This window comes from Platalea leucorodia (genome assembly GCF_965183815.1).
Source record: "Platalea leucorodia genome assembly, chromosome: W".
NCBI classification, from domain to species: domain Eukaryota; kingdom Metazoa; phylum Chordata; class Aves; order Pelecaniformes; family Threskiornithidae; genus Platalea; species Platalea leucorodia.
The window spans coordinates 4676673-4696353 of record NC_138859.1 but is presented as its reverse complement, the minus strand read 5'-3'; the positions used below and the strand labels follow the sequence as shown (position 1 = coordinate 4696353).

The 19681-nt window shown below is 41.2% G+C and overlaps 1 protein-coding gene across 1 annotated transcript in view; it reads right to left on the bottom strand.

Moving 5' to 3' along the window:
- The window catches only part of LOC309601490 (nuclear cap-binding protein subunit 1-like), a gene marked incomplete at both ends in the record, with an annotated part of 56230 nt that extends 36803 nt beyond the window's left edge, over positions 1-19427 (bottom strand). The window contains 10 exons of the mRNA XM_082334516.1: positions 3289-3352; positions 6349-6446; positions 9815-10030; positions 11294-11363; positions 11861-11982; positions 12891-12998; positions 14489-14645; positions 16926-17026; positions 17811-17896; positions 19391-19427. Of these exons, the coding sequence (XP_082190642.1) occupies positions 3289-3352; positions 6349-6446; positions 9815-10030; positions 11294-11363; positions 11861-11982; positions 12891-12998; positions 14489-14645; positions 16926-17026; positions 17811-17896; positions 19391-19427 (1059 nt within the window). The remainder of the gene's footprint in view (positions 1-3288; positions 3353-6348; positions 6447-9814; positions 10031-11293; positions 11364-11860; positions 11983-12890; positions 12999-14488; positions 14646-16925; positions 17027-17810; positions 17897-19390) is intronic.
- Between the last annotated feature and the right edge of the window lie 254 nt (positions 19428-19681).

Sequence of the window (19681 nt, the reverse complement as noted above, 5' to 3'; positions counted from 1 at the left end):
GCCCGGGTGTGTAGGGATGGGATCAGGAAAGCAAAGACACAGCTGGAACTGAATTTGGCAAGGGATGCGAAGATTCATAAGAAGGGCTTCTACAGGTGCGTTGGTCAGAAAAGGCAGACTAAAGAAAACGTACACCACCCCCCACCACCTCCTCCCCCAATAAATAAGACAGGAGAACTATCGACAACCGACATGGAGAAGGCTGAGGTACTCAATGATTTTTTTTGCCTCTGTTTTCACTGGCAATCACTCCTCCCGCATCTCTCAAGTCCCTGAACCTCAAGGCAGGGACTGGAGGAACAAAGTCCCTCCCATCGTAGGAGAAGATCAGGTTCGAGACCACCTGAGGAACCTGAACATACACAAGTCCATGGGACATGACGAGATGCATCCCAGGGTCCTGAGGGAACTGGCAGACATAGTTGCTAAGCCACTGTCCATCATATTTGAAAAGCCATGGCAGTCAAGCGAAGTCCCCAGTGACTGGAGAAAAGGGAATATCACACCCATTTTTTAAAAGGCGGACCCTGGGAACAACTGACCAGTCAGCCTCACCTCTGTGCCCGGTATGATCATGGAGCAGATCCTCCTGGAAGCTATGTCGAAGCATATGGATGACAGTGAGGTGATTTGCGAAAGCCAACAGGGCTTCAGCAAGGGCAAATCATGCCTGACTACTCTAGTGGCCTTCTACGATGGAGTGACTGCATCAGTGGACAAGGGAAGAGCAACTGATGCCCTCTACCTGGACTTCTGTAAGGCCTTTGACACGGTCCCCCACAACATTCTTACTGCTGAATTGGAGACATATGGATTTGATGGATGGACTGTTAGATGGATAAGGAATTGGCCGGATGGCCGCATCCAAAGAGTTACAGTCAATGGCTCACTGTCCAAGTGGAAACCAGTAACGAGTGGTGTCCCTCAAGGGTCCGTACTGGGACCGATACTGCTTAATATCTTCATTAATGACATAGATAGTGGGATTGAGTGCACCCTCAGCAAGTTTGCAGATGACACCAAGCTGAGTGGTGCAGTTGATACTCTAGAGGGAAGGGATGCCATCCAGAGGGACCTTGACAGGCTGGAGAAGCGGGCCCGTGCGACCCTCATGAAGTTCCACAAGGCCAAGTGCAAGGTCCTGCACCTGGGTCGGGGCAGTCCCCAATATCAGCACAGACTGGGTGATGAATGGATTGAGAGCAGACCTGCAGAGGACGACTTGGGGACATTGGTTGGACAAAAAATTGGACACAAGCTGGCAGCGTGTGCTTGCAGCCCAGAAACCCAATCGTATCCTGGGTTGCATAAAAAGAAACGTGGCCAGCAGGTCAAGGGAGGTGATTCTCCCCCTTTACTCTGCTCTGGTGAGACCCCACCTGGAGTACTGCATCCAGCTCTGGGGTCCCCAGAACAAGAAAGGCATGAACCCGTTAGAGCGGGTCCAGAGGAGGGCCACAAAAATGATCAGAGGGCTGGAACACCTCTCCTATGAAGAAAGGCTGAACAACCTGAAAGGCAGATTGTTCAGCCTGGAGAAGGCTCCGGGGAGTCCTTATTGCAGCCTTTCAATAGATAAAGGGGGCTTATAAGAAAGATGGAGAGAGTTTTTACCAAGGCCTGCATCGACAGGGCAAGGGGCAATGGTTTAAACTGAAAGATGTTAGGTTTAGATTAGTTATTGGGAAGAAATTCTTTACGATGAGGGTGGTGAGACACTGGAACAGGTTGCCCAGAGAAGTTGTGGATGCCCCATCACTGGAAATGTTCAAGGTCAGGTTGGACAGGGCTTTGAGCAACCTGATCAATTGAAAGATGTGCCTGCCCATTGCAGGGGGGTTGGACTAGATGACCTTTAAAGGTGCCTTCCAACTCAAACCATTCTATTAATATAAGAATTTCATCTATACAAACTTTGGTTATTTGCAGATTTGATGAGTTTCTGAATCAAATAATTTTTCAAGGCCTTTAAGTAGTCTGTTTAATCATGATCTGCGATAACTGTTTTTGGAAGTAATGTGTAACTGAGCATAAAGTAATATTCTGTAAAACAGTTGTGCAAACACCTGAGGTGTTAAGGTCCCTGAAAGAACTCTAGATGTTAACGGCAGAAAAACTTTACTAATTCTGAGATTTCTCTTGACTGAACTCGGAGTACAGAAAGTGTCTCAAGCTGACTAAAACTAAGTTTCAGGGCATTCAGAATATTTGGGGTTTTGGTGCAAAGTTGAATTGTTAATCCCATCCTGATTAAGGTAAGCATTCCACAATCTTATGACTTCTTGCAATTAGCTCTGAATTTCGTTTCTAGTTACCTCTTTTTAAGTTTTTCACATGACAATTTGCTGTTATTACTGCAATCACTTTTTATCTTTTAACTTTAGATAGGAGTTTTTGAAGCAAGTTTTATACAGCTCTGCATCTTGTTAGCAGTCCACTGAAAGGAGGCAGCAAGAGGAAAACTACATTCCTATTCCAATATATATTTATGGTTATTTAATATCCTCCAACTTGAAGGAGAAAATATACCACTATTTCACAACTGTTGTGGTTTAACCCCAGCTAGCATGACGCCATACGGTATAGCATAGCCCCTTGGCCAGTCTGGGCCAGCTGTCCTGGCTGTGCCCCCTCCCAGCTTCTTGTGCACCCGGCAGAGCATGGGAAGCTGAAAAGTCCTTGACCAGTGTGAGCACCACTTAGCAACTACTTAGCACTACTTAGCAAGAACCAGAATATCAGTGTATCATCATCGACATTGTTCTCATCCTAAACCCAAAACACAGCCCCATACCCGCTACCAAGAAGAAAATTAACTCTATCCCAGCTGAAACCAGGACAACAACAAATGCCTTTCAGGGGCATTGGTATACAATTCATCCAAGTGATTTAGAAGATCACTATAAAAAGACTAACTTAAAAGACCTTGCAAATAAAAGTTACTTAAGTGCAGTCATCTCCAAGACAGTCTAGCACATCAGAGTGATTAACACAGAGAAACATTCAAGAACAGCTTGAGAAATACCACAACTTGGAATGCTGTTGCACCATAAGATCCTGATTCCTGAACAAGGCTCCTAAACATCACATAAATAAATTAATAACAATAGTAATAATAATAATAGTTGAATTTATTATTATTATCTAACCTGTTCAAAGCCGTTGCACTTTAAGTCAACAGGATAAGACTGCAGACTCCTAAATCATACTGTAATTTAATAGATCCATCATGGAGTTAATTGGGGTTTGTTACTTTGGAAATAAAGAGTTTATCTGTAAAACACATACCTCTACTATGTGGTAGTTCAAGGGGATCTTATTATTTCCTGGATAGCTCAACAACTGTGCAGCACTGCAAATTAACAGATGCATTTAGTTTAAACTGAAACACAGCAAAAATGATGTAGATAGATAGATACTAAACAGACATGAAATACTTAATTTTTTGCAAGAGCTTAGCCTTATGAAGCAGGTAAAATAAGTAGACCTCAAAGACTGAAATTGTCTATCCACAGAACACATACAAAAAGCCTGGCACAAGCTCTTAACAGCAGTACCTGAACCATGGTTCGGAGAGACACATTTCATCTCCAATGCTTGAACACAGACTGCTAAACAAAACGCAGTTTTACATAAACCCTCATGGTGACCTGTGAGGCTGTCATTTGTCCACTAAAGGACAAACTACATTGGTATATCAGGAAAAATTAAAAAAAAAATATCCAAACAATAGATTTGCTTTCCAGTCATTCTCAACCCATCAAACTAATGGGCTACAGAAGACATATTAGTGTTACAAATGAATTGATTAAAAGATTATTTATAAAAAGCAAAAAAAATGCTATTTTTCAAATTTTAGTTCTCTAGCACTTCTTATAACCTCCCTCTAGTCTTACTTTCTTTGGGGAAATAAAGAAGTCCCCTCCATTAACTTCAACAGCACTGGATTTCTAGTCTCTGCCAAGTCAAAAAGCTGTAACCAAAAATCTACAACACATATCCGCACCAAAAACACTATTCCTGCCTATTTTTTGCACAGTATACCAAGTTTGCTGGCTCTTACTTGGGAGCACAATAGAGCTAAATATCTGTGGTAAATTATCTGGGTTACCAATTACCCATATCAGATATTATTTCAGCAGAAATTAAGAAATCTAACTGGACTGTTGCCTGGCAGCAAAAAGAATTGCAAGAGAAGTGGCTGAGTGGCAAGAGACTGGCCTCAATGGAAAATTAATAGGAATGTCTGGGTGTGAAAAGACCAGAAAGAAGAGAGGGAAGGAAGGCCCTGAGTACATCCCCCCACCCAAGGTTTTGCTGCTGGACTGTGGTGGGTTAGCCTTGGCTAACAGCCAACACCACACACCCCCCACCCCCAGCTACTCACTCACTCCCCTCTCCCTCGAGATGGGGAGAAAACCAAAGGAAGATGAAAAGACTTGTGGACCAAGATAATGACAGTTTAATAGGGAGAGCAAAAGCTGTGCATGCAAGCAAAGTAAAATAAGGATTTCATTCACTACTTCCCATTGGCAGGAGTATGTCCAGCTGCTTCCTGGAAAGTGGGGCCTAAGCATATGTAATGGCTGCTTGGGAAAACAAACACCATAATCATGAACGTCTCCCCCTTCCTCCTCCTTTTCCCAAACTTTTATTGCTGAGCACAATGTCATATGATACGAATTATTCCTTTGGTGGGTTGGGGTCAGCTGTCCTGGCTGTATCCCCTCCCAGCCTCTTGCCTACCCCCAGCCTACTCGCTGCAGGGGGCAGTAAGTAACAGAGAAGGCCTTGATGCTGTGCAAGCACTGCTCAGCAATATCAGTGTGTTATCAACACTATTTTGGTCACAAATCCAAAGCACAGCACCATACGGACTGCTATGAAGAAAATTAACTCCATCCCAGCCAGACCCATTACGTGGCCTTAAAATAATGGAATGCTCAGCAGAGGCTCCCCCCAACCCTTTTTCCTTGGGAGCTGCTTTTAAGCTGAGGGTCTTGCACCTGGCCCTGCATGAGCTACACTGCAGTTGTGTTGCGGCTATGCCTACACCTGAGCTTTTACCTCCCCGATTCTGACCCACTGACTCGACCTCAGCCCTGCCTCATCACTACAGACTCGCCTGGAAATCACTGGACTGTGCTTGACCCTGCCTGTCACTCTCGGCTACCCTTTCCTTGCAGGACACACTACCCTTGTGGCTCCCTGACAGAGCATGTGTTAATGTCACCTAGATTTACAGGTCATCAAGACCCTAGCACACTTCTACCTGCAGCTTATCAGGATATCCAACTTGGGGAAAGGAAGGGCAGCCTAAAAGAAGTGATAGCCCACATCCAGACTAAAAGATTCAAGCCATTAAGAGATAATGGTGGGAAGACAGAAGAGGGTAGGAGCCATAAGATGCCCAGATAAGGAAATACAGAACAGAAACAGTGAGCAAATCCTACTGACTCTCAGAGGTGTCCGACACAGGATGGAAAGACAAAAGATTGCAACCACTTGTCAGCTCCTTAAGCATACAAAAAGGCCCCAAACCAGGACACAGTTGCCAAATGAAGAACAACCCAGGAGACATGAGGAGGACTCAGTAGCTGGTGGGAATCCCTTGTCCTTGTCAATTCAAGGAATCTTGAACAGATTACCCAGATACAACCATCTTGGTGCCTGACTGCTGGACAGACCACTTGGGACTCACTCATGTTTTAATGCCTGAGAGGGCGAGTGTGAATGAGCTTTACTTCAGTTTTATTTCAAAATTAAACTATCATCTTCCCTCCCCATAAGGTCCCTTGTTGAGATTTGCTACGTTGTTGCAACATCACTTCCTACAGCTGCATAGAACTTTAAATAATAAACTTTGTTGACACTGTACTGGCTCCCATGCAGACCTAGCTCAATTGCCTCTTCTATAAAATTACAAAAAGAGGAAAAAATAATGGGATAAAGAAGAAGCAGGAGCAACAGGAAACTTCCAGACAGAGCCAGTTCAACACTCGTCATGCTTGTGTTGGAAAGCACGGTACAAACACATTGAGAGTCTCTGCAGCACTGCAAAGAGTGGGTCTGTGCCATCCTCTGTAGAGAAATCCTGGATAATCCAGGATGCAATCATCAGGGTACCTCAGCCCTACTGAATTACATGAACAATCCATGATCAGGATACTCCAGCCTCACATTATTCCAGATAACAGCGTCAACCATAGTTCACTGAACACTTCAGGAAATGCTGAATTTCAAACTTTTACTTAAATGTTGTTGGGCTTTGAAGGTCCCTGATGTTAGGGGAAGCCATGATTGTACATAAACAGTGCTGGGAACCCATAACAATAAGCAGCATCTTACCAAGTCTTTCTCTCTTTCCAGTGGGATTTGATGACGCAGTGGAGGTTTTCTTCTATTACAAATCTTTCAACAGAATGACTGCCAGGCATGACAGGGCCCTATTAAAATGGAATCAAGAATTATGAAAGACCACTGTAGAGAAACACAATTTTTAATATGTGCGCACACACACACATATAAATAAAAATAAAACTTGACAGATTGAATTAGGCACTCATGGAGATTTAACATCAGCAAGTTTTAGAGTCAACAGCTAAAAGACAGGCTTCAAATTTCAGTACAAAGTTACCAAATACAACATTATCATAAGAAAAGATTTTGGATTTTTGTACCAGATTTGTACATGAATCATGTAAAAAATTTTATAAACAAATAGCCAGCTATGATTTCAACTGCACCCATATTTACAATGAAACAGTTTTGGTGATGTTTATAGTTTGTTAATTTCACGTACAAGATTTAAGTACTTCTATATTTAGGCAGCTGGGACCATGCTAAACAATTGAAATTTTGCACCTTTTGTTTCTTCAAGTTACACAAAATTATTGAGAGTGTATTAATACACACTTCATCTTTTCCAGTTACAGCACAGAAGATCAGAGTGATCTGGGAACTGACAATGCAGCCTGCTCTAGTTGCAAAGTGAAAACATTGCAGCTTTAATCATCTCAATGTTCTGTCTTTATGTTGGTTATAAAAGCATAGTTTAATAGCTTTACTTCTTTACTTCATAATTAGTAGCTTTACATGCTTTACTTCATAATTAGTCCACAGTGTGGCTTAGTTGTATATTCACTGTCTGTTACTATGCATCAGCTGATGCAAGAACTCAAGCTGCAAGAACTCGATTGCATACCAGTACCCTATTATCCTTTACAGCCTTGCAAAACTAGACCCAAAGCATCACAAACCTACATTTATAGCAAGTGCAATACTTGCAAAAGATAACTATTTCATTGGCTCTGAGAATTATCTTCCAAAACCACAAAAAAATAGTCCCAGAAACATCCTAAAAAGTAGGACAGAATGATTTCATAAGCATATTGTTAATTCTTTGTAATGTGCTCACAGTGATGTATCAATGTTCCAGAAAATACAACTAAATGGCACTGAGATTACTGTATCTATTTGCTCTTCCCATTGTGGCTATGATAACAGCTCTGTTCACAGAAAGGTGGAAATTTTGACTAGGCAAGGGCAATCTCGCTGTAAAACTGAAGAACCATCAAGGTATAAAGCATGCAGGAGCAAGTATAGGCCATACTGGTAGAAGAGTGGTGTTGCATGCTAAAGGGAGCACAGATGCAAATCAGATCAACAAGCTAAACATGTAAATAAGTAACAGAACCCTGATGGATTGAAATTCCAGGCCTAAACAGGGAAAAGACAGTATTTGACTACATGACTGACTGTGACAGCAACACAGGCTGAGTAAAAACATGCTGAGTAAAAAATACACTACTGCATTTTTTTTCATTTTACATACTTAGCTTCAAAAAGGGTGTTATGAATAGAAGCTAAAAGGGGCAGCTAAAATGTTCCATTTTTGAGGGTGGCACAGAGCCTATTTAAAGTTACCATGCAGCAAATGCATACTATTTACTGAGAGAGACTTGCAAAGAGGCAAAAAGGAAATCAGATGTGCTAAACAGTAGTACAAGAGAGGTTAGCAAAAGGAATCCTGAAAGCTGAAGTTGTGTCTAGATGAAGACATGCCAACAAGTGATTACCCACCGAAGAGTTCTAGGAACTTGAAATGAAATAGCTGACGTATTAATTGGGGTGCATATCCTCTCATTCAAAATCAACCTGATATCTAATCAACTAAGATGATATCAATTGTAAAGGTCTTCCAGGAAATTGCAAACCAGCAAGGCTGACTTCCATATTGTGCAAATTATTGAAAACTATTAAAAAAATAATAGCATTAGGAGGCATAAGCATAAATGCTGTTTGGGGAAGAGGCAGCACAGCTTTTGTAAAGTCAGGCCTCTCAAACTTATTGGAGCTCTCTGACGAAGTCAATTGTGTGTAGATATGAGAAACATGGCTGACAGCCTAGCTGGATCTTCAGAAGGCTTTCATGTAAACTAAGCAACCACAGTATAAGAGAGGAAGTCCTTACACAGATAAATAACTGGTTAAAAGATAAGTAAGTGATCAGTTCTCACAGGAAAGGAGGGTCACCAGCAGAATCCCACAGGAATCTATCCAGGGACCTGTGCTGTTCAGCAGATCCATAAATTATCTGGAAAGGGAGCAGGCATTGGATATGAAAAAGCTTGCAGACGCTACTTTTAAATAACTTGGTAACAACAAAGGCCATCCATGAAAAATTGCAGATAAAAAAAAACCTTGAGAAACCTGGTGTCTGTGTGTTAAAGCAAAAGATAACCATAAAATGACTGGTTGACTTTTGCCTACAGATGGGAAAAATAGACCAGCTTCACATATAAAGTGGTGAGCACTGAACTGCCCTCTGTTGTTCAGGAATGCAAACTTGGTTGTGACATAGTTCTATACAAACCTTATCTCAGTATTCAATAACAGACTGGACTTATCAGAAAAGGAATAGGGAACAACACTGAACATTATGCCACTGTATAGGTTCATGGTGCATCCACATCTTCCATTCCGTATGCAGTTCTAGTCATACTCGCCACTGTCCCCTCCCCAACAGGATATAGCAGTATAGAAGAACTGGCAAAGTTTCAGAAAAAGGTGATGGTGGTGACTTAGGGTATAGAACAGCTTCTGTATAAGGAACAATTAGACAGGCTACTATCATTCAACCTAGAAAAGACACAGTTGAGACAGGATATGCTAGAGATTTTATAAATGATGAATTGCCTAGAGAGGTTGGAGAGAACAAATGTTTGTTGTCTCTTCCAATGCAAGAACTGGGGGCCATCAAATGAAGCTAATGAGTGGAAAAGTGCTTGGGGAAAGCATTTTCTTTTCTTTCCCTATGCCTAAATTCTCTTGTCAAATCATCTGCTCTTGGCCACTGATGGAGACAGAAACCAGGCTAGATGGACTTTTGATCTAACCCAGGTCAACCACTATGTTCCATGATCTATATCAACCAATTTGAACAGATGGGTAGAGGATAGTCTTCAATGTATAAAGATCCTACAAGCATCTAGGCTGAGGAAACCCAAGCCACCATCCTCACAGAATGAGAGGCTGTTACCCAAATACAGTTATATTATTAGACATCAGAGAATCCATTCAAGACATATCCTTAATGAAAAGATCTGAAAATCACTTATTAAATTTTAAAATTCAGTAATCTACCTGTCAGCATTAACTCTGTCATCTAGTTAATCTCCCCAGCAGTATCAAAATGTAATTACTGCTGACTTTCACACTGATAAACATTCTGGGAGAGGCGATACTGCATCTTGACCGGCACTGCCTTGCAACCCCCCATTGCACATTCAGTTCTACCCCAGCAAATACATACCTCTGGGTCATCTGTGTAGTCAAACATCCGAAAAATAACCCTTGGCATTGGGTACACTGAATCTTCAGTGTGAGGCGGAGGAGTGAATGGAGGCAGGTTATGCTGCAATGCTTCACAAAGAATACTGTCAAAGGCAAGGTAAGGCCTCAGAATGTGTCTTTCTTGCCAACGGTCTTTTTTCAACTTCTGAATCTGGGCCCAAAGGCAGTCCAAGTACTGAAGGAAAAGATAAAAAATATCAGATATGCTGGATTTTATAAATGAACTTGTAGCTCCCTGTGATGTATGGGCTATCAAACATTTAGGTAAATTCCTTATTGCATTCAGAAAAAAAAACAAGCTACTTAAATTGCTTATTAGAAGCCATCTAGTGATTCAGTAAACCAAGAGACAACTTCACAACTCTGAACAGCAATCTTGCTCCTAATTTCACACATTAAAGGCATCTGCCATTTTACTAGTAAAATAAACACCAGATCGCAGTGCAGGAGTCCACGTGTGACACACAAATTCACTGCATCAATATTAATTCAGTCAACATTCATTCCACCTGCAAAAAGACCCACATTATTTCAATATTACAATTAAAGATTTAAATACAGTCTAAGAGATACCAAATTGGGGGGAGCAGTTAATATAAGGAGAGCAGTTAATATAAGGAGAGCAGAAAAGGACCTTGGGGGGGGGCTCCTGGTGAACAAATTAAACTTGAGCCAGCAGTGTGCCCTTGCAGCAAAGAAAGCCAATCACATTCTGGGCTTTATCAACAAGATCGTAACCAGCAGGTCGAGGGAAGTGATCCTTCCCCTCTGTTCAGTACTTGTAAGGCCACATCTGAAGTGCTGTGTCCAGTATTGGGCTCCTCAGTACAAGGCAGACATTGATATATACTGGAGTGAATCCAGTGGAAGAAAAAGTAAAAGTTCAATAAAAAGAAAAACCATCCCATATCAGCCACCTCTCCCCTCTAATACTTTTGGGTTAATTATGAAAGAGGGTGCAATTAGTGCTGCATAATATTTGCATGTATCTGTTTAGCACTTTCTAGAGCTGTAAAAAGCAAAGCCACTGCAGGAAGAACACTCTAAAGGTTTTCTTTTTGCAGAAGGGAAACATTTTAATGGGTAAATTACATCTTCCTTCTCCAAATGGTACTTTCAGTACAGAGCCTTGTAACCCCATTTCCCAAGAATATTATGTTCAGTGACTATTCCTCATTTAGCAGCATTTCCTAAAGGGGACTGTCATCAAACAACAAAATGCTCTCCCACTCACCCAATGCAGCTCTAAGTTTTAGCCCAAGACTTAGAAGAGAACTTCTTACCTAGAATCCATTTGGAGTAAAGACACATGGAAGGGCAATTCAAAAGAATTAAATTTCTTCTTAAAGCACCTTTAATTTTAAATTTCCGAAGAACACTTCAGCCAAATAATTCTTTTAAAGTATCTTTTAAACAGTACAAAATAAAGCCTACTTGCCTCTTCTTGTGGATGTGGTTTATCAGCAGTCCAAACTTGTAACATGGGTACATGAATCTTCTGGCGACGCCTGTTTATGCAGGAAAGAAAACCTAACACTTAAAAAGCTGATCTAAGAAAGCAATGTTTTCTTATTGTGAGTGTACTACTATTTGGTCTATTCAGCTGATGAGGTCTGCAGTAGTATAAAAACAGATTTGTGAACATTTAAATTATCACTAACACCTAGTCTCAATGGCAGTGTTAACTCAAATCACTTAGAGAAAAAGACACACACACAAACAGACAGACAGACACACAGACACAGGTGACCAGCAGCTTAGTCATAACAATGCAGACATATATGCATCAAGAAAATATTACCTTCAACACACACAGAAGTTGAGAGTAATACTTAAGTTGTTTAGATTCATAAACCTCTCCATCTATTTTATTTTTCAGGATCTTTTCCTCACAGTTGTTTGGGTCTAAGAATTTAGAGTATTTCTAAATTAACAATAATCAAAGCTATTGATCCATACTTGAATAGGTACCAGAAAGAGTATATTTTTACTGGTTATAGCTTACTTCAGATAGCTTTCTGTGTGGGACAAGAGGCGATCTATTTCAGCATCTTTCTTCTCATACAACTCCTTTCCAACCCAAGGCAAAGATGACAGAAATGCAAACACATACCAATCACATCGTACCTACAAGAAATAAATTAAAAAGGGATTTCTTTGACAAACTTATTGAATTTGTCTCAATGCAAAGAGTAGCAAACCCAGGAGTATTTAAGGGGATGTAGAGATCAACTCCAGTTAAATCAGCAATCAATACTTGGGATTACAACTGTGTGTCAGTTCAAGTTCCTGAAGATGTGTCAAGAGGCTGTTTGAAAACAGGAATGGATAATCCAGGAGGCAGACATTTAGACATACAGTATATTTGGAGACCCACACAAAAACCCTTAACAGAACCTCTTTACTTAAATCATTCAAAGTTATCAATGCCAAGTTTCCTGAAGAATTTCTGTTAAAACTCTTAATAAAGAAAAAAAAAAGAAATTGAACTTGAACTAAGCTATCAGCAGAATGATTTAATAATTGACCCTTCCATAAAGTAGGCACATGCAACTCATAAGGTGCATCACTGTTACAGTGACCTTAACGTGATCTATGAATTCTTTAGGCTATTGCAATGCACTCATCAGCAAAGAAAGAGCTAAACCCAATTCCCATAGTCCATGGTGCATTAGCTGGATTGGCAGCCAAGGAAAAAATATATTCTTACCTGAAAGATGTTATATTTTATTTGGAACATGACATGCACACATAAGAGAACAAATATTACTTTTAGAATCTTTCTGCAAACTAACTATATATTACAACTGTTCAATAAACTTGGCAAAACTCACTGAGTATTATATACTTGCCAGAAGCAAAGGAAAAGAAGTTTACTTGAGTTACCTCACTATAGAAGACAATTATTTCACTGTATGCATGTATTGTCTAACTCACAGGATCCTTTTATTCATGCTAAGTGAATGTTTTATTCATGATAAAGTGAAATTGTGTAAAAACAGCACAACACACGAGATGGCAGCTACTATGCTTACTTGCGGTATATCTTCCTCCTGTGTCACACTCACAAAGTTCTCAAACATGGCTACCATTGAAGGTGCAGCTATTACGTGACAATTCACAAGATCAGATAGAAAACGAACCTATTGAACAACAACAAAAAATGTTATTTTATTAATTTTTAAATGGATACTCTTGCATTCAACTACACAAAAAGAAATAAGCATTAATTCAACTTCAAAGGAGGTGGGGGGGAAAGGGATGGACACACAGGGGGAGGGGGGAAGAGGGCACAACAGAGCAGGGGGGGAAATGGATGGGGGACACAGTGACATCTGGAGAAAGAAGTGAGAGGGAGACACAGGGCACAAGCCAGAATGTGTCACAGGGTGGGAGCATGAGAAGCAGCAGCAAGAATGCGCAAGCCAAAACGCATGAGCTAGAGTGCATGACAGGGTGGGAGCTTGAGAAAGAATGAGCCAGAGGGCACCAACAGTTGACAGCTGAAGAAAGAACAAGTGAGACACAGAGAATGCAATCCAGTGCATGACAGAGCACATCACAGGGAGGGAACTGGAGAAAGCAGGAGCAAGAGAGCGAGCCAGAGGGCGCAAGCCTAAGAATGAGTAAGACACGAGGCATGAGCCAGAGTGCATTACAGGGTGGTAGCTGGAGAAAGAACAAGCGAGAGAGAGACACAGGGCACAAGCCAGAGAAAGAAACAGCCAGCAAGTGAGACACAGGGAAGGGTCCTGCGAGCAAGAGAGCGTGACATGGGGCAGGGGCGAGAGTCAGAGAGAGAGAGACATGGGGAGTGGGCAAGGGGTGGGGCAGGGGAGCTGTTGGGGGGTAAGAGACAGAGTAACATACACACAGTATGCAAGACTGAAGATGGAAATTCACTTTCTGCATGTATCCAGAAGAATAACAGTATACATCAGTGTTAAATCAGTATGCTGCTCATACATGACTTTCATACAAAATACATTTTTATGGTCACTTATCCATAACTTGAACTAGTTTCATACAGACAGACCTTTAAAACCACTGATACTGTCAGGTTTTAACAAGGCACCAAACTAATAGTATGCTGCTAATCAAATGGAAGTGGTTTCAAAAGGAGACAGCACTGAAAATTACCCACTTGGTCTTCATTACTCACAAGCAGGACAAGCAAACAGGACTGATTACAGCCATCCAATATAACCTATCCACTTGGGAATAAGCTGCCTTTAAAATAAATAAATAAAGGGACCCAACAGGAACAGTATTTGTCTCTGAGCACAGTAGAAATTAATAGCTTTCATTCACCTTCTAGATTCTCCTGTAGAACAAACTGGGGGGGGAGAAAACCTTTGATTTCCTGAGAGTTAATTTGGCTGTGGGAAATTTCACACATAGTTTGGAGGTCAGTTCTGCAATCATAACCTAATTTTTCATCTCCTTAGGAAGGAATACCACACACTTTCTACTGGTATGTCTATGGAGCGCTACATGGGGATGCCAGAAAAGACCATGTCGTATACAGAAAACCTCCAGCCCCTCTAGATGTCAAAAGGAAGAGTAAGTAATATTGGGTGGGGATAGAGAGAGGAAGACTAGAGGGAAAAGAGATGTGAAAGATTCCACTTACTAAGTACTCAGCTTCATTATACATGTTGACTTTCAAACATTCTTTGAGCTGACGAATCATGGCTTCTACAAATTCCCCACCAAAGTTGTAGTTCCTGGCATTCAGCAGCCCAACTAATGTTGTGTAAATGGTAAGCTTTTCTGGTAATAGACGTGCGCTGATTTAAATGAAGAAAAACAAACATTTTGTTAGATGTTCATTTATCACATGCCAACCACTGCATTTACATAGCATCTTTGAACCTGCTTTGTATAGGTTACGCTTCTCTTGTGTTTAAGCAAGGTAAACTGCTAACCTGACATTAGTTATATGTCCTGTAGAAAAAAGATTACAGAACATCCTTTTTAGGACTATAATCCTTTAGGAATATATACGCTACTTTTAACTACATTTCAATATATTTTCTCTTTAATTATTTTTAACTCGCAAGCATTTAGGATTATAGTAGGTTCTAAAACCTATAGCAACTACACTTTAAGACATTTTCAGCTGCAGTCTCTAACACAGCAAAACTTTCAATCTGGACAAAAGCTGTTATTGAAGCAAAGGGCATAAGGTATCAGACTGGAATGACATTTGACAAAAGCTTCTAGTAATATAATTTTAAGTACTGCCAAAATATATCATTTAACAGAAAGTTTTGAAAGTATCAGTCATTTAAAAAAAAAATCTGTTAATTAAATATGTATATATTAGAAACCATTCTGACTTCTGCCTCATTTTCCAGTGTTTTATATACTCTATGGGAATATGGCCAAATAATACCATTTAAGACAACTGCCTGATTGAGAGCAGCCCTAAGAAGAAGGACTTGGGGGTGTTGGTTGATGAGAAACTCAACATGACCCGGCAATGTGCGCTTGCAGCCCAGAAAGCCAACCGTATCCTGGGCTGCATCAAAAGCAGCGTGGCCAGCAGGTTGAGGGAGGGGATTCTGCCCCTCTACTCTGCTCTGGTGAGACCCCACATGGAGCACTGCGTCCAGCTCTGGGGTCCTCGGTACAAGAAGGACATGGACCTGTTGGAGAGGGTCCAGAGGAGGGCCACGAAGATGATCAGAGGGATGGAGCACCTCTCCTATGAGGACAGGCTGAAAGAGCTGGGGTTGTTCAGCCTGGAGAAGAAAAGGCTCCAGGGAGACCTTATTGCAGCTTTCCAGTACCTGAAGGGGGCCTACAAGAAAGCTGGAGAGGGACTTTTTACAAGGGCACATAGTGATAGGACAAGGGGTAATGGATACAAACTGAAAGAGGGTAGATTTAGATTGGATATAAGGAAGAAATTCTTCACCATGAGGGTGGTGAGGCACTGGAACAGGTTGCCTAGAGAAGTTGTGGATGCCCCCTCCGTGGAAATGTTCAAGGCCAGGTTGGATGGAGCTTTGAGCAACCTGGTCTAGTGAAAGGTGTCCCTGCCATGGCAGGGGGGTTGGAACCAGATGATCTTTAGGGTCCCTTCCAACCCAAACCATTCTATGATTCTATGAACTTGTTCAGTGTAGCATAATTTAGCCATTCTATTATACTAGAACAGCAAGATTACACAAGAGATGTAAACATTTTACATCACTTAAAAGTTAAATTTGAGTGTAAGTATCTCAAACTTAAGTAAGCAATTTTCAATATAAGGTCTTAGACAGGTTAGGTCCTATTGTAACTACTTATTTTCTTCAAATATTTTGTAAATGCATAAGCTAACTCCATGCCTTCAAAGGCATTCAGCTGTTGTGGGAAACAGATGTACTGTTTGACTTATGTTTGTGAACAGTGCTACAAAATTGATTTAAAGTTTCCTTACAGCTATAGCACAAGCTGGCACTGAAACACCCTCCCACCTCCCCCAAAATGTGGTATACTATTGCAGACCCCATGCAATCCCCTCCTGGGACACATCCCCAGTGGCCCAACAGACAAAGCAACTCTGTTCCAGTGCTTTGCTAGGGAGAGGAAGGAGTGCTGCTAGCCAAGGGGGGAGCCTACCTCTGGTCCCTTCATCTCTCCACTACTAGAGGGTAGGTTCATGGAGAGAGGAGCACCTCAGCCCCTAAAAAGGGGAATAGGAAAAGTAGGAATACACAGATAAGAATTGGCACCCAACAGATTTTTGTATTCTTTAGTGACCATTCAATTCAGAAACAAGATACTACCCAGCATATTCCACATGGCAACGAGAAAGCACCTCTGGGATCTACTCTGCTTATGACCTTGCTCACACATTTCAAATGAGAGTACTGTATATGGATATTTTCCTTGATATATGCCTAAGTCATTAGACTAAGCTTCTCCTCAGATTTCTTTTGCCTGGAGTAAGACAAATCCTAAGCAATAACAGTGTTCAAGAACTAAAAGCTGTTCACAGCAGTGAAGTACTTCAAATACTTAAACTTTTCTATTTAGCATAGATAACAGAGCACCTCCCAAATCTTCTGCATACATACACAGTACAAAGAATTCTTAATATCTTGCTTTTATAGTTTGGTAGATCAGCTTCCAAGACACCAGCTAGACCCTCCAAGTTGCTCTCCAGAGAGGAAGTACTCTAAGAAAGAAAAGAGTGTCTTCTCATCAATCAGGTATATCAACTATCCCCACAGTAACAAGCAGAAGACAAGCAAATAGGATAAAACAAAATATTACTTTGCATTTTCTTCCTGTTAGAAGTAATGATTCCATTAGAAATTCTCTCATTTGCTAGAAATAAGAAGCAAAAATGACTAAGAGGAGCTTCAATTGTGACTTCTCCACAGCAAGGAGCTCTAGGGTTTACCTAGGAAGTAAGAGTTAACATAGCTTCAGAGGTCTCAGTAACTGAATTAAACATTATATTAACGACATCAGGGGAAGTGAAACAACTACATAGCTTGTATGTGGCTTAAATTAACGTATAAGACCCATCATATTTGTTGTCACCCTTTTTTCTACGCTTGTTACAAGCACCAAACCCAGCCAAGTCCCAAGATCAGTTGTAACATTGGTGGGGTCTTTTGTTGTTTGTTTGTTTGGGTATTTTTGATACACATCTCATTAGTTTCCCTCTACTCCTTGAAAAAAATGGAAGCAGTAATAAAGTCCAGAGTTGGAATGATACCTCTTCACTAGTTATACTTCAGCATTGTATCACAGGGTTAGCATTTAAGAATTTTCTTTTTAAAAACCCAGTTTTGCAGAGGCCAACAATTTTCCAGCTAGGAAGTTTCCAATGGATTTTCTTTATTTTGACCACTAATGTTCTATTAACACATCAAAACATATAAAACAAAGAAAACAATGTTTTATGTTCAAGGACCCTAAGTCACAAAACAATATGGAAATAGTATTTATACCTTCTCTCCCACTCTGCATATTAAAGATTCAAGTCTCTCTTCAATTTCAGATGGCTCAGATGTTCTCCTCCTTTTGTGAGGTTGCCCTGTTTCAATACATTAAATATGTTATTTGCCTGCTGTGGTGGGTTGACCCCGGCCAGCGGCCAAGCACGCATGCAGCCACTTGCTCACTCCCCCCACCCCCAGCATGATGGGGGAGATAATAGGAAGAGCAACAGCAAGAAAACTCATGGATTGAGATAAAAGACAGTTTAATAAGTGAAGAAGGGGGGCAGGAGGGAAACAAGTGATGCAAAGGCAGTCACCATCTCCCACCAGCAGACCAATGCCTATCCAGTCTCTGAGCGACAACCACCTTGGAAAGACTACCCCCCAGTTTTATTGCTGAGCATGACGTTATATGGTCTGGAATATCCCTTTGGTCAGTTGGGGTCAACTGTCTCAGCTGTGTCCCCTCCCAACATCTCGTCCACTCCCAGCCTACTCACTAGAGGGGCAAAGTGGGAAAAAGAAAAGGCCCTGACACTGTGCAAGCACTGCTCAGCAATAGCTAAAACATTGGTGCGTTATCAACACTGTTTTGGTCACAAATTCAAAGTACAACACCATATGGGCTGCTATGAAGAAAGTTAATTCCATCCCAGCCAGACCCAGTACACTTGCTTATTCTAAAAGAACCGTCTAGATACTTTTACCATTCCAGCAACATACTTCTAAGAAAAAAAGTCCTGACAAAGCATTCAAAATTGACCCAATAAACAAGAAAAACAAAAGTATAGCCATATTACTGATGACTTAATCTGTGAAGTGGAAACAGTTAACATTGTAGCCGTCTCAAATTTTATTCAGAAATAATTCTGAATTTCTGCTACAGTATGAGACAGTATATGTGAGATAAACTAAACATACTTTACAGAGTTACCAGTTACTGTGTATTTTGTTAGTGCTTTATAACACCTTCTTTAGCATAAATAAAAAAAAAAGATGTTAAGAATCCTTGCTTATATTTTTAGGGTTTTTATAAGCTTAGAAAAAACTGCACATCAAAGCAATTAAAAAAAAATAAAAGTGTGATTAAAAACCAGTTTATCTTTGCAATCAAAAGCTGAAAAAGCTAGTTGCAAAACTGTCCAACTCTGCTCACACAGATTTGCGTTATTAAGAGAAATAGCATTTGCTTCAGTTTCTGAAGTCGGTCGTTCTCCACTCTCAATGTTTTCTGAACGTTTTCCATTAAGCCTCTACAAGATGACTACACATACGCAGAGCTGAGTGCTCTGACCAGTTTACTTTCACCCAGGGCGCTCCCTGTATTTGAAGCAGATCGAAGCAACGGCTCAGGACAGTCTTTAGCCCCAGTTACATAAGCCGATTCCTTGCACCAGAGCGCCCTAAAAGTCCTGACAGAGGACCAGGGTGAGCCGCCACCACCCCGAGCCAAAGGCGAGGCAGCGCCGTGGGGAGTCACCTCAGCTGAGACCTGCCCCTCCCCCGGCCCTAAGGATGACACAGCCCCAAGCGCAGGGCATGTGGAGTCCAGACCCTGGAACTAACTCACTCACCCCATCCATGCTTACCATCGCTCTCATCGCTGTGCCGCCGCCGCCGCGACATACTAGCACTGCCCCTGCAAGAAATCTGCATGTGAAAGAGGAAAAAGCAGGAACGCTATACCCACAGTAGGAGAAGAAAAGGAAGACCACTATGTAAAGACCATACAACAGGCATCAGAATATTTTCCTCCACTTGCCCCCTCCCTACTTCCTGTTCATCTCAATCTTCTTCCGGGGTAAAAGAGCAATAGGAAAAGCTACTGCCTTTTCTATTCGTGACTTCCCACGACTCTTTGGGAAATAGCGCTATTCTAC